Here is a 12727-nt window from a genome sequence, read left to right as displayed (position 1 = left end):
AAAAAAAAAAAAAAAAAGAAACAAAGAAAAAGAAAAAGAAATGGGAACTATCACTGTGATCAGTACTACAACTATTGCTAGTACTCCGCACCCTTATGACAGCAGTTACCTTTCTGCTTTGGATTATAATTATTTGTGACTCCTGTCTTTCCCTCTAATAAACTGTAAGAAGTCTTTGGATGGGAATTGTCAAAGTCACTTTACTATTCCCCAACGATGCCTAGAACAGTCAGGTGCACATGGGCCCTGGTGGTTCTGGGACACTTTGGGAAATGGCTCCTCCTAAAGCTCCGTGATTAGCTTTGGCTGTGTTGACAGACAGGGCTGCCATTTCATGGATATGCTGTGAAAGGTAGCTTCTGATGTAGCTTGCAATCAGCCCCATTCTAGTATTCATGCCCCTGTATAATCCCTGCCCTTGAGTGCGGGCTGGGCATAGGGATTTGCTTCTAATTAACAGAATATGACAAAAGTGATGGGGGGCGGGCATGGTGGTTCACACCTGTGTCCCAGCCATTTTGGAGGCTGAGGTGGGCAGATCACTTGAGGTCAGGAGTTCTAGACCAGCCTGGCCAATATAGAGAAAGCCTGTCTCTACTAAAAATACAAAAATCAGCCAGGCATGGTGGCTCACACCTGTAATGCCAACTACGTGGGAGGCTGAGGCAGGAGAATCGTTTGAACTTGGAAGGCGGATTGCAGTGAGCCAAGATCGCACCACTGTACTCCAGCCTGGGTGACAGAGTGAGAGTCTGTCTCAAAAAAAAAGTGACGGGATGTCAGTGCTGTGCATAGGTTATAAAAGACTGTGCCTTTGCCTTGCTGGCACTCTCTCTGGCTCTTCTTGTGTGCTTTCGCTGATAGAGACAGCTGGAGAGACCTAAGTGACTACAGGCTGAGAGCAACCTCTGTCCAACAGTCCTTGAGGACCTGATCCCTGTCAGCAACTAAGAATGAGCCCGCAGATGAGACCGCAGCCCTGACACCTTGAATGTAAGAGCCCCGAACACAGAAGACCCAGCTAAGCCGTGCCCCAACGCCCATTCCACAGGAACTGTGAGGTGACAAAGGTGGATTGTTTTAAGACACTAAGTTTGGGAGTAATTTATTACACAGTAGTCAACAATGAATTCTTATACCAACTATGTAAGGTTTGCAGGGAGAAAGGGCTAGTCCCATGATTACCTAAATTGGAAAGAAATGGAATTTGGGAGCTGGCTCCCTGGAACTAGTCAGAGGGGCTAAGAAGCATTTGTACCTAAACATGTAGTCATCACAGTTGTTATGATTGAAAAAGCTGCAGTACAGAACTCACAAACTATACTGTCTTGTTAACTTCCTCACTCGGGGAGGCTTGACTTCCGGCTTTTCCACAGCTGGCTGGGTAGTTTCCACACGAATAGGAATAGGACTTCTAGAGACACACCGAAAAACAGAACACCACCATCAAAACAGGCTTATGGTCTTGCTTTTGCCACAGGGACCGCTTTCTCAGTTAATTTACACCTTAATAACATTGATAGTCAAGAAATCCATTTTTTTTTGCCTTTCTGCTTTACTTAATTAATAATTATAGTTTTTTAAAAAAACATAGAAAATCCAAACAGTAAGAAAAAAAAAAACATAGGGAAGAAAATACAGCAAGTGGGAGAACTAAACATAATTGAGATACCAAATAAAATTTCTCTGCCCCAAAACAGCCACCCCTGCACCCCAATATGAGAGGTGAGCCAGATTGAGCGTTTGGCTCATAACCAGATTTTGCCGGTAAAATGAAGAGAAACCTAAGGATAACCTGTTTTTAATTCCAAGTAATCTGGTAGCTATTTTATTTTAAACATAGCACAGACTATATATTTTTTTAAAAAAGATAAAGAACCATACTATATTTTATGTGAAAAATGCATAGTCAGAAGACCTTTAGGACTTGCCGTAACACATTTTAATTTCATGTACGTGTGAAAATGCTAAAAATTAAGTTTCACTTTTATCTTTACTCAAGAATTGAAGCCAGATAACCAATGGACATATACTCAAAATAGTAATTTTAAGGAAACTTTTTAATGCATTTTTGTAGTGGTCATGACTAATTTCATTTCTAAAAAATCAGTTCATTACCTCCTAGGACCAACGAGGTGTCAAAACAAGTTGAGGTCCTTAAAAGGGACCTCTAGCAAGTCAACTGACACTTCTGGGTCAGGGCTCAATATGGTGATAAGTACATGACCAGGGTCTAATAAATGCGTGTTGATCACACACCAGAACCTGGGGGGTGGGGAGCTAGGGGAGGAGGAGCAGGGGGTGGGGGGATTGGGAGGGATAGCATTAGGAGAAATACCTAATGTCGATGACAGGGAGATGGATGCAGCAAACCACCACCAGGGCACGTGTATACCTATGTAAAACAAACCTGCACGATCTGCACATGCACCCCAGAACTTAAAGTATAATAAATAATCTTTTTTAAAAAATGCATGTTGAGGCTGGGTGCAGTTGCTCAAACCCGTAATCCTAACACTAGCAGGCTGAGGCGGGCGGATCACTTGAGGTCAGGGCTTTGAAACCAGCCTGGGCAACATAATAATACCCCATTTCTCCAAAAAATACAAAAATTAGCCAGGTATGGTAGCGTGTCCTTGTAGTACTGGCTACTCAGGAGGCTCAGGTGGGAAGATCACCTGAGCCCAGGATGTTGAGGCTGCAGTGAGCCATGATTATGCTACTGCACTGCAGCCTGGGTGACAGAGTGAGACCCTGTCTCAAAAAAAAAAAAAAAAAAGTATGTTGAATAAACACATGAATGAGAAAACAGAGGATCTCAGTCAATGCATTCCACACTCATGGTTTCCTCAGGCTGTGACTCCCAAGTAAAGGGAACATGGCCCCTAGAAGAATGTACAGTCTATTGGGGAGCACATGAATTTTCTTGGGTGGAACAGTCAGCATCAGGAAAAGCTACGCGGAGGAGTTTCCTCTATTCAGATGGAGGGAAGACCACAAAGATGAGAGGCAGAGTGGAGACCTGGCTGAATGCAGGGGTCTGCTGAGGTCCCAGCGGAACAGCAGAGGGTTTTGACTGGAGGGAAAGTCGAGGCCAGGTCATAGGAGAGGCTGAGGAGCCTACACTGAAGGCAATGGACCTCAACTCTCTAAAGGTTTTAGGCAAAGAAGTGGCATAGTCAGATTTACATTTTAGAAAGCTCCTTAGAACAACAAAGATTTGGACCCAGGTGAAAGGGAGGCCAGGAGCATCTAGAGGACTGTTGTGGCAGTAAGTCTGGAATACCGATAATGGGGGCTCAAGGTACAGTCAAGAGAAGGAGAGGATCGATGTGGAAGCTACAATGAAGTCAAATTGCCAGGACTTGGTGACCAATTAGATGAGGGAACAAGGTAGGAGAAAATCAAGGACTCCCAGGTTTTAACTCCCAGGAGTTAAAGATTTCCTTAAAATTACTATTTTGAATAGGGTCCATTGGTTATCTGACATAAATTCTTGAGTGAAGATAAAAGTGAAACTTAATTTTTAGCCTGGGTGAGGGGTAGGTAATAATACCATTGACCAATAATGGAAAACAGGTGAAGATTAGTGGGGTGCAGTGGGAAGAGATGAATTAAGTTTCTGAAAAGTCCTAGAGGCAGCTGGGTATACATCTCTGGAGTAAGACAAATTTATACCAAGAACACAGATTGGGAATCATAAGGTGATGTAGAGAAATGTTAGCTTTTATTTTTGGCATCAACCATCATAATTCCCTAGAGCAGTGGCTCTACATCACCTAGGTGGCTGTTAACGTGATGATTCTTGTCTCTACCGGTGCCCACCAAAACCCCACCACACACATACACATGAAGGATGCAAAAGGTCTGGAGTAGTACCCAGGAGTCTGTGTTTTTTTTTTTTTTATTGTACTTTAGTACATGTGCAGATCATGCAAGATTGTTGCGTAGATACATTCACGGCAAAGTGGTTTGTTGCCACCATCCCCCCATCACCTATACCTGACATTTCTCCCCACATTATCCCTCCCCCACTCTCCCTCCCACTATCCTCCTGTAGCCCCCGCAGCGGACTCCAGTGCGTGATGCTCCCCTCTGTGTGTCCATGTGTTCTCATTGTTCAACACCTGCCTGTAAGTGAGAACATGCGGTGTTTGACTTTCTGTTCCTGTGTCAGTTTGCTGAGAATGATGGTTTCCAGGTTAATCCATGTCCTTACAAAGGACACAAACTCATCGCTTTTTATGGCTGGATAGTATTCCACGGTGTATATGTGCCACATTTTCTTTGTCCAGTCTATCACTGATGGGCATTTGGGTTGGTTCCAGGTCTTTGCTATTGTAAACAGTGCCGTGATGAACATGCGTGTGCATGTGTCTTTATAATAGAATGATTTATAATTCTTTGGGTGTATACCCAGTAATGGGACTGCTGGGTCAAATGGAATTTCTATTTCTAGATCCTTGAGGAATCGCCACACTGTCTTCCACAATGGTTGAACTAATTTACACTCCCACCAACAGTGTAAAAGTGTTCCCATTTCTCCACATCCTCTCCAGCGTCTGTTGTCTCCAGATTTTCTAATGACCGCCATTCTAACTGGCGTGAGGTGGTATCTCAATGAGTCTGTGTTTTTAACAAGAGACTCTGATGCAGTGGTCCTTGGACCCATTTTGGGAAGCTACCCTAAGGAAACCCTGTTGGTGTTAGTAAACCACCAGCTGGCAATGAGGCCACCACGATCTACAGGTTATCCCTCACTTGCGCTGAAAAAGAAAGAGTTCCTCCTGTTCTCTGTGAGATCAGGGGAGGAAGGGCTTCCTCTGGGTTTGGGGTGGTGGTGGCCTGGAAGCTGTAAAGAACATGTGTAGGGAATAGAAGGAGGGTGAATAATGAGAAATTACTTAATAGGTACAATGTACATTATTTGAGTGATGGATATTCTAAAAGCCCTGATTTAACTACTATGCAATCTATGCATAGATCCAAGTTATACTTCTACCCCATAAATTTATACAAATAAAAAATAGGCTCGGTGCAGTGGCTCATGCCTGTAATCTCGGCACTTTGAGAGGCCAAGGTGGGTGGATCACTTAAGTCAGGAGTTTGAGACCATCCTGGCCAACATGGTGAAGCCCCGTCTCTACTAAAAATACAAAAATTAGCTGGGCTCTGTGGCACACATCTGTAATCTCAGTTACTCAGGAGGCTGAGGCATAAGAATCACTTGAATCCGGGAGGTGGAGGTTGCAGGGAGCTGAGATCGCACCACTGCACTCCAGCCTGGGCAACAGAGAGAGATTCCATCTCAAAAAATAATAATAAAACCAAGTAAATAAATTTTAAAAAGGAACATATGTGGCTCCAGCACTGACAAGAAGCTCAGCAGGCAGGGCATATCAATGAGCCAAGGGAAGCTGGGCCAACGCCAAGCTGGAGTTGTGAGCAGAAGCCAGGTCATGAAGGGCCTCCTGCACTCTGTTAAGGAGTTGGGATTTCATTCTGAGTGTAAACGGACCCTTGGAAGGACTTTAAGCGGGGATGGCAAGGTCAAGTCTACATGCTTGAGTGACAACCCAAAGTGAGTGAGGCAGAGATATTGAAACCTGAGAATAAGCAGCATTTTTGAGGCTTGAAGAAAGTTGGTTAAGCCAGTCTTTTTCCATCTCTTTGGGCTCATATTCTCTGTTTCATTTGTCCTCTGATTTTATCAGCTAATGCCCTCATGAGCAATGTTTCAAGGATAATGATGATGATATAGAGAATAATCATTTCCCCATTCAGACAAGAAGCAACAGACCTTACATTAGCGTCCTGAAGACTGGATTTCTTATTTATATTTACAAATGTTGATTCCTCTTTTCCAACCTGTTGAAGAAAGTATTCAGGTTAGTCAAAACTGAACATGTTGGCATGCAAAAAATGTTTTCAAGTCTCTTACATTCAAAAGATTATAGAAATTGGCAAGTGAACCAAAGAGGTGGTTCACCGAGTATTCAATCAATAGAGAATCTTGCTCTGGTGTTTATATACATTAACAAAAAAATGTTTTTCCTAAGAAATGGGATTAAGAAAATCATTGAGATGCAATCAGTTCTTGCATTCATACTTTTATTGAACACCTGCTACGTGCCAGCTGATGCCTGAATTAGAAAGGAATCTCGTGGGAAAAGCCAAGCCCTCAGTTTAATCCCTCACCTCACAGTTTAAGTCAGGAATAATAATCAGCTCATAGCACTTACAGTTTACAAAGGAATTTGGAATCTGTCCTTTCACATCAGCATAACAACCGTAACAGCCTGGCAGGAGTTATGTCATAGAATTTTGAAAGAAGCCTTGTCCGCTCCCTCTGATGAGTCCCACAAAGAATGGTGGGGGAAGAAGAGACACCCACCCAGCCAGCCAGGCCAGCTGACCATACGCTAGTGGTCAATTGAATATGCGAGGCCTGCAGCCCTCATGCCCATCACAACATGCAGAGCTTGGCCTCTGTTCTAAATACACATTGAGCAAAGATTTCAAGTCTACTGGCTTGGAGGACACGGCGTGATTAGCCTGTCAAGATGTCCCACATATAGATCCAATCAGCCTTTTCTATTTTTGTTTTTAATTTTTTTTATTTCTTGAGACAGCATATTGTTCTGTTGCCCAGACTGGAGTGCAGCAGCATGGTCCTGGCTCACTGCAGCCTTGACCTTTAGGCTCAATCAATCCACCTGCTTTAACCTCCAGAGTAGCTGGTGCTACAGGCTCACACCACAACACACAGCTAATTTTTTTTCATATTTTTTTGTAAAGATGAGGTTTCGCCATGTTGCCCAGGCTGGTCTTGAACTCCTGGGCTCAAGCGATCTGCCCACCTAGGCCTCCCAGAATGTTGGTATGACAGGCATGACCCACCACGCCCAGCCAAAGCCTTTTTTAGAGTTAGCAACAGATAGGACCATTGGTCTGTTTGACTTCTGCTTCCTTTCCTTATACTCTTGCTGTGCACTGACGCCAATAGGGGATTAACACTGAAAGCCCTGGCAGTATACTTGGCTGTGCATCAGCCACCTCTCGCTCCATCACAACCCCTCAAAACCCTCTAAACCATGGATTCCCGAAGCATGCTTCTGTGTTCCTGTGAATATTAGTTCTACAGATGACAGTAGGAGCTACTTTACAAAGCATTCTATGGCCAGGTGGGTGTGAAAGAAAGTAAAACGGGCTTCTTTCCTGCAGGACTTTTCAGAGCCTATAAGAAGCTAACGTATATTGGAACTGTCCCATGGGATTTAGTGTGCAGCATTTCCTGAATTATCAGGGAACATCCCACGGGGCCAGTGTTCCTTATAACATCTTGGGCAACACTGCTGTAAAATTACTGACTTCACACTGGCCCACTTTTTTCCTGCTTTCATGCCCTTCCACTATGACTTTTTGGCCAGGAAATGTTTTCTTATCTATTTCTCATCTCTTCCCCACACTTTACAAAATGGAATATTTTCAATATACTGTACTTCTTCAATGGAGCAGAAATAAGGGTCCCTCACAGATAATACCTGCAGCATGGGTGGGACTATTGAGAACATGCTAGAACTTTCTAATGTAGATAATTACAGCTTTGTAAATTACAAAATACGTGTCAGTTTTGTTTGTTCTGTGATAGTATAAAAATGGCATCCCTGAAAACAATGAAGGTAGACTGAAAATAAAGAATTTGTGACTATAACCTTGACATTACGGGGTTTGTGATGTGAAGTAAACTTGACCATCCTCTAAAAAGGGCTACCACCGTTATCTGCAAGCAATCAGTGCCCCCAGCAATTTCATCACACCACAACTGTGATCACTGTTATCAGTATCTCTGTAGTGGTACAGCAAGGCATTGCACCAGGTACTCTGTGTAGATCATCTCACATAATCTTCACCATAACCTGATAGATGGCTCCATGATAGGCTCTGTCCATAGGGGGTGCTTATGGGGAGGAATGTGCTCCTTCCTGTCTGCTTCCTGCTCCTGTGAGTCACCCCATCCTTGCTGCTTCATGTGGGCAGCAGCAGTTCCTCCTGCAGTCACAGCTGAATACAGTTTGCAGTTTTCCAACACTGGCAGATCCAGCTGCATGGTGTCCACCTCGGACATATCAGCACCAGCCAGCTGATGTCCCCTCCTCAATCTGAGTCCAGCCCATAGGCATGTCTTAAGAGTTCAGAAATGCCAGTGCCAGGCACAGTACCCCTGCTTGGAAGTCTGAGTTTCGTCTCCACAGGGCTTCTCCTCCAGATATCTAAATTTTAATATTGACAGCGTCTCTGTTCCCTCAGCTGCAGGGATGGAAAGTGCTCACGGCAGTTGCTGTCTCTGGCACCCTAGAATACTGTGACCCAAAATATGGTCCTATGGGCTTGTTAGAAATGCATATTCAGGTTGGGCACAGTGGCTCATGCCCGTAATTCCAACACTTTAGGAGGCTGAGGTGGGAGGATTGCTTGAGTCCAGGAGTTCAAGACCAGCCTGGACAACATGGTAAAACCCCATCTCTACAAAAAAATCCAAAAATTAGCCAGGTGTTCTGGAGCACACCTGTAGTCCCAGCTACTCGGGAGGCTGAGGCAGGAGGATTGATTGAGCCTGTGAGGCTGAGGCTGCAGTGAGCCATGATCCCACCACTGCAGCCCAGCCTTGGCAACAGAGTAAGAGAAAGAAAGAGAGAGAAAGAGAGAGAGAGCATGGAAGGAAGAAAGGAAGGAAGGAAGGAGGGAAGGAGGGAAGAAAGGAAGGAAAGGGAAAGGGAAAGGGAAAGGGAAAGGGAAAGGGAAGGAAGGAAGGAGGAAGGGAGGGAAGGAAGGAAGGAAGGAAACAAGAAAGGGAAGGGAAAGGAAAGGAAGGAAGGAAGGAAAGGCATATTCATGAGCCCCCACCCCAATTTACCAAATCTCTGGGGACAGAACCCAGTTTTCCAGGTGACTTATGCCCAATAACATTTGAGAACCACTGCCTTCAAGTTCTCTTTACCCTTTCATGTACCTAATAAATAACTGTACACCAGGTAATAATTCTTTATATTAAAATCTTGGTTCACATATCAGGTATGGTTCACATAACCAGTTCCCATCTCCTGACTGGACCCTGACTGACACAGCATCTCAGTCCTATGGTGCCTCTTTCTTCTCTGTGACATGGAAAAAATCCTGTAACATGAAATCAAAGGAATGTATGCATTCTGCCCACCTGGATGTTCATTCGGGAAGCGTTTTCCAACTGAGCTTTCAGAATGTTACACTTCACATGATCCGCCACAGGGGAAGGCAAAAGTGGAGTCTGAAGAGTTTTCTCTGAGACTTTCTTTTCTTCAGCCTGAGACAAACCAAAATACAAACAGCAGATTGTAAACAAGGAGAGGAAAACACATGCATTAACTTTTCCCAACAATTGCATAGAACACATAGATCTAGATACATAGACAGGCGTATCACTAACTCCTTGTATTGTTACCAGTGCCTTACAGTTTGCAAAGGATTCCCCAGCACAGCATCTCATTCCCTCGTGAAATAGGGTGAGGCTCTACCAGAAGTCAGGGTAAAGGTTCAAAGAGAGAAGAAGGCTCTTCCAGCATCATGGGGCAAGAACCAGTGGCAGAACAGGACATCTCCTGGTTCAAGTCTCCTACACGTCAATCCAGTGTTATTGTCCCCATAACTGCCATCTCTTACATAGAAAGACTCAATTCTGTGACTTGCTGGGTCCAGGGGAAGGGTACAAAATAGTCATTGGTATTTTGACAACAAATCTTGCAGAAAATTGTGATTTTTCAACAAGAAATTTATATCTGTTACCTGATTGTAGAGTGTCTTGCACTTCAGTAATTTGCACGACTTTTATAATTTTTGCCATATCCCGTGTATTTACTGAACATGTATCTATAATTCATGTGATCCAGTTAAGGTGAATTACTCTGGAACTACCTATTTGAATTGTGTCCGAAGCAATAATATCTTTGTGACTATTATATTTACTATAATAAACATGATATCCACATCACTATTAAAATAAAAAATGCTCATCCATGTGTACAATCTGAAGCCATCTTTGATGGTATACACATCACATCACATTTTGGGAAATAATGTCTTATTGTTAACCATGCCTATTGTGGTCATTTCATATCTCAATGCTAATATGGTACTCAGCACATAGTAGATGTCCAATAAATATCTACTAAAGATTATGATAATATACAGTCATTATTAGAAGAGATGTGTTTAATAAGAAAGGCACATGACCGTATGATTGCTAGGTCAGTTCAGTAATATTAGGACTAAATGTGACATATCAGCCACATGCCCCACAGCCAGAATAAAATGTCCTAACGCTCTCAGGTTCTGCAAGTTCCAATGTTAATCTTACTCACTAATTAAGAAGTCCTACTGAACACACTGGTACACACCAAGTGCTACGAAAGCTGTAGGGGAAGTAGAGAGCAACTGGCCAGCAAACACTGTTTAATAAAGAAATGAAGAAATAGTGGAGAGTTTCCCAGGGGGACCTCGAAACACAATGGAGAAGCATTTGGTAGACCAAACAGAACTCTCCAATTTTATGTAACAGCAAGACAGGCAAAGGCAGATTTGAATCTCAGCTCTTTCACTTACTTGCACCATTAATTAAAAAAAAAAAATGATGATGGACCGGGCAAGGTGGCTCATTCCTGTAATCCCTGTGCTTTGGAGGCTGAGACGGGTGGATCACTTGAGCCCAGGAGTTGGAGACCAGCCTGGGAAACACAGCGAAACCCCGTCTCTACTAAAAATAAAAAAATTAGCAGATTGTGGTGGCATGCACCTGTAATTCTAGCTACTCAGGAGGCTGAGATGGCAGAATCACCGGAGCTCAGGTTGTTGGATGGAGGTTGCAGTGAGCCAAGATTGCGCCACTGCACTCCAGCCTGGGCAACAGAGCAAGATGCTGTCTCAAAAAAAAAAAAAAAAAAAAAAAAAAAAAAAAAGGTGGAGAGATGGTAAGTCACTTGCCCACAGTCAGACAGGAAGTAAGCAGAGGGGCCACGACTGACAGCCAAGAATGGTGATGTCGGTTACTCCAAAGCTGGAGCTCCTGACTACTCAGTCATACTGGTTCCCTTGAAATTCTCAGAATCTGTTTCTTCCTAAGATTGCTATGGTGCTCAAGTGAGAAAACCAGATATAAATGGCACTTTCAGGTTAGATTCTTTAGTTAGCAAATATATATAACCAAAAAAAAAAAAAAAAAGAGCATTAGATGTGAGAACACTAATGATCGATCCTGAGCCATCAATGGTTCCTGAGCCGTCAGGTTGAATTTGAAGAAATCTGGCTCATTTGACTGGATTAGTTATCCCGAGGGCCTCCACTTTCTCCTTCAGGCAAATAAGTAACATTTATTTTGAAAGGTGAGGTTTACAGTATAGCCTTAAGTTAATTTATCTTGTGTTTATAAATCCTGTTACATCAAGATAATTGAATGGATATTTCGATGGTGCATGAAGAGATAATTTTAAAATTAGATTTAATTTTTCAGAATGGCATCCTGGCATACAGGAGTCAAGCTGGTTATAAAGCCCATTTGAGGCTTTTGACAATTGCTTAAGGGGAAGTAGTTGTACTGGCAGTAATGACGGAGGACCCACTTCAGAAAATTGAATGCTGCTAAAATAAGAATGAGAAATTAGCACTGATTTTTCCCCTTGAATTTACTAATTCTAAATTGCTTTTTTAGACATAAAATTCAAGCTGGCTTGTTCTTGTTCACCCCGGACAAAGCAAGGCCTATAATATTCTGCTATATGAATTGACGCAGGTGAAGGCCAGTATATATTTTGGGAAAAGTGTGCATCATTATATGAATTTGTATAACAGATATCTCTGTGGGAGATAAACATCTGGGTTACAAGACTATATCATTCCTGCCTGGAGGATGGCTCGAAGAACGTTGTGCTTTCTCTTTCCCTGTAACTGTATTTTGTATTTTATGTTCAGTCAATTTGAATTGTGGAAAGATACTTTGTTGTTCAATATGGATTACAGAATTTCAAAACACAGACATGAATGACAATTAGGCTTTGATATTATTATAGTTGGAAACAGTTCATCTGTTTGGGGATATTATTTGGTGGTAAAGAAGTGATCAGATGTATATTTAAATTGCTTACACAAATTGTTTACACATCTAAAATCTAACGAGAATGAAATTTTTGTGCTAATTTTGGGCACGAACTTTAGAACTGGACAGTGAAAACGACATGTCACCATTGAATCAAGAATAGGAAGTTATCCAAACCTTAGAAGAATCAGAGAATTCTTTATCCTTGAGGCTGGAAAAAACCTTAAAAGCCATCCAAGCCAGTGGCTCCCAATTTTGATGTCATGATCAGAAGTGAAGTCTGTTGCAAGGAATGTTTCATGAATGATAAAGTGTGGCCAGCCGCAGTGGCTCACGCCTGTAATCCCAGCACTTTGGGAGGCTGAGGTGGGCAGATTACTTGAGGCCAGGAGTTCAAGACCAGCCTGGCCAATATGGTGAAACCCTGTCTCCACTAAAAATACAAAAATTAGCTGGTGTGGTGGCACATGCCTATAATCCAAGCTACTCGGGAGGGTAAAGTAGGAGAATTGCTTGAGCCTGGAAGGCAGAGGTTACAGTGAGCTGAGATCATGCCATTGTACTCCAGTCTGGGAGACAGAGCGAGACACCATCTCAAAAAAA

General features: G+C 42.9%; 1 protein-coding gene across 4 annotated transcripts in view; it reads right to left on the bottom strand.

Moving 5' to 3' along the window:
* EPB41L4B (erythrocyte membrane protein band 4.1 like 4B) overlaps positions 1 to 12727 on the bottom strand; it is a 159396-nt gene that overhangs the window by 30502 nt on the left and 116167 nt on the right. For all 4 annotated transcript variants that reach the window (XM_017498554.2, XM_017498553.2, XM_017498552.2 and 1 more), the window contains exons 18-20: positions 9218 to 9343; positions 5801 to 5868; positions 1316 to 1414 (exon numbers count right to left, since the gene is read on the bottom strand). In XM_017498554.2, the coding sequence (XP_017354043.1) occupies positions 1316 to 1414; positions 5801 to 5868; positions 9218 to 9343 (293 nt within the window). The remainder of the gene's footprint in view (positions 1 to 1315; positions 1415 to 5800; positions 5869 to 9217; positions 9344 to 12727) is intronic.

Source organism: Cebus imitator, unplaced genomic scaffold (genome assembly GCF_001604975.1).
Source record: "Cebus imitator isolate Cc_AM_T3 unplaced genomic scaffold, Cebus_imitator-1.0 Scaffold244, whole genome shotgun sequence".
Classification (NCBI taxonomy): domain Eukaryota; kingdom Metazoa; phylum Chordata; class Mammalia; order Primates; family Cebidae; genus Cebus; species Cebus imitator.
The sequence above is the reverse complement of the archived record's forward strand: the minus strand, read 5'-3'. Positions and strand labels throughout refer to the sequence as shown.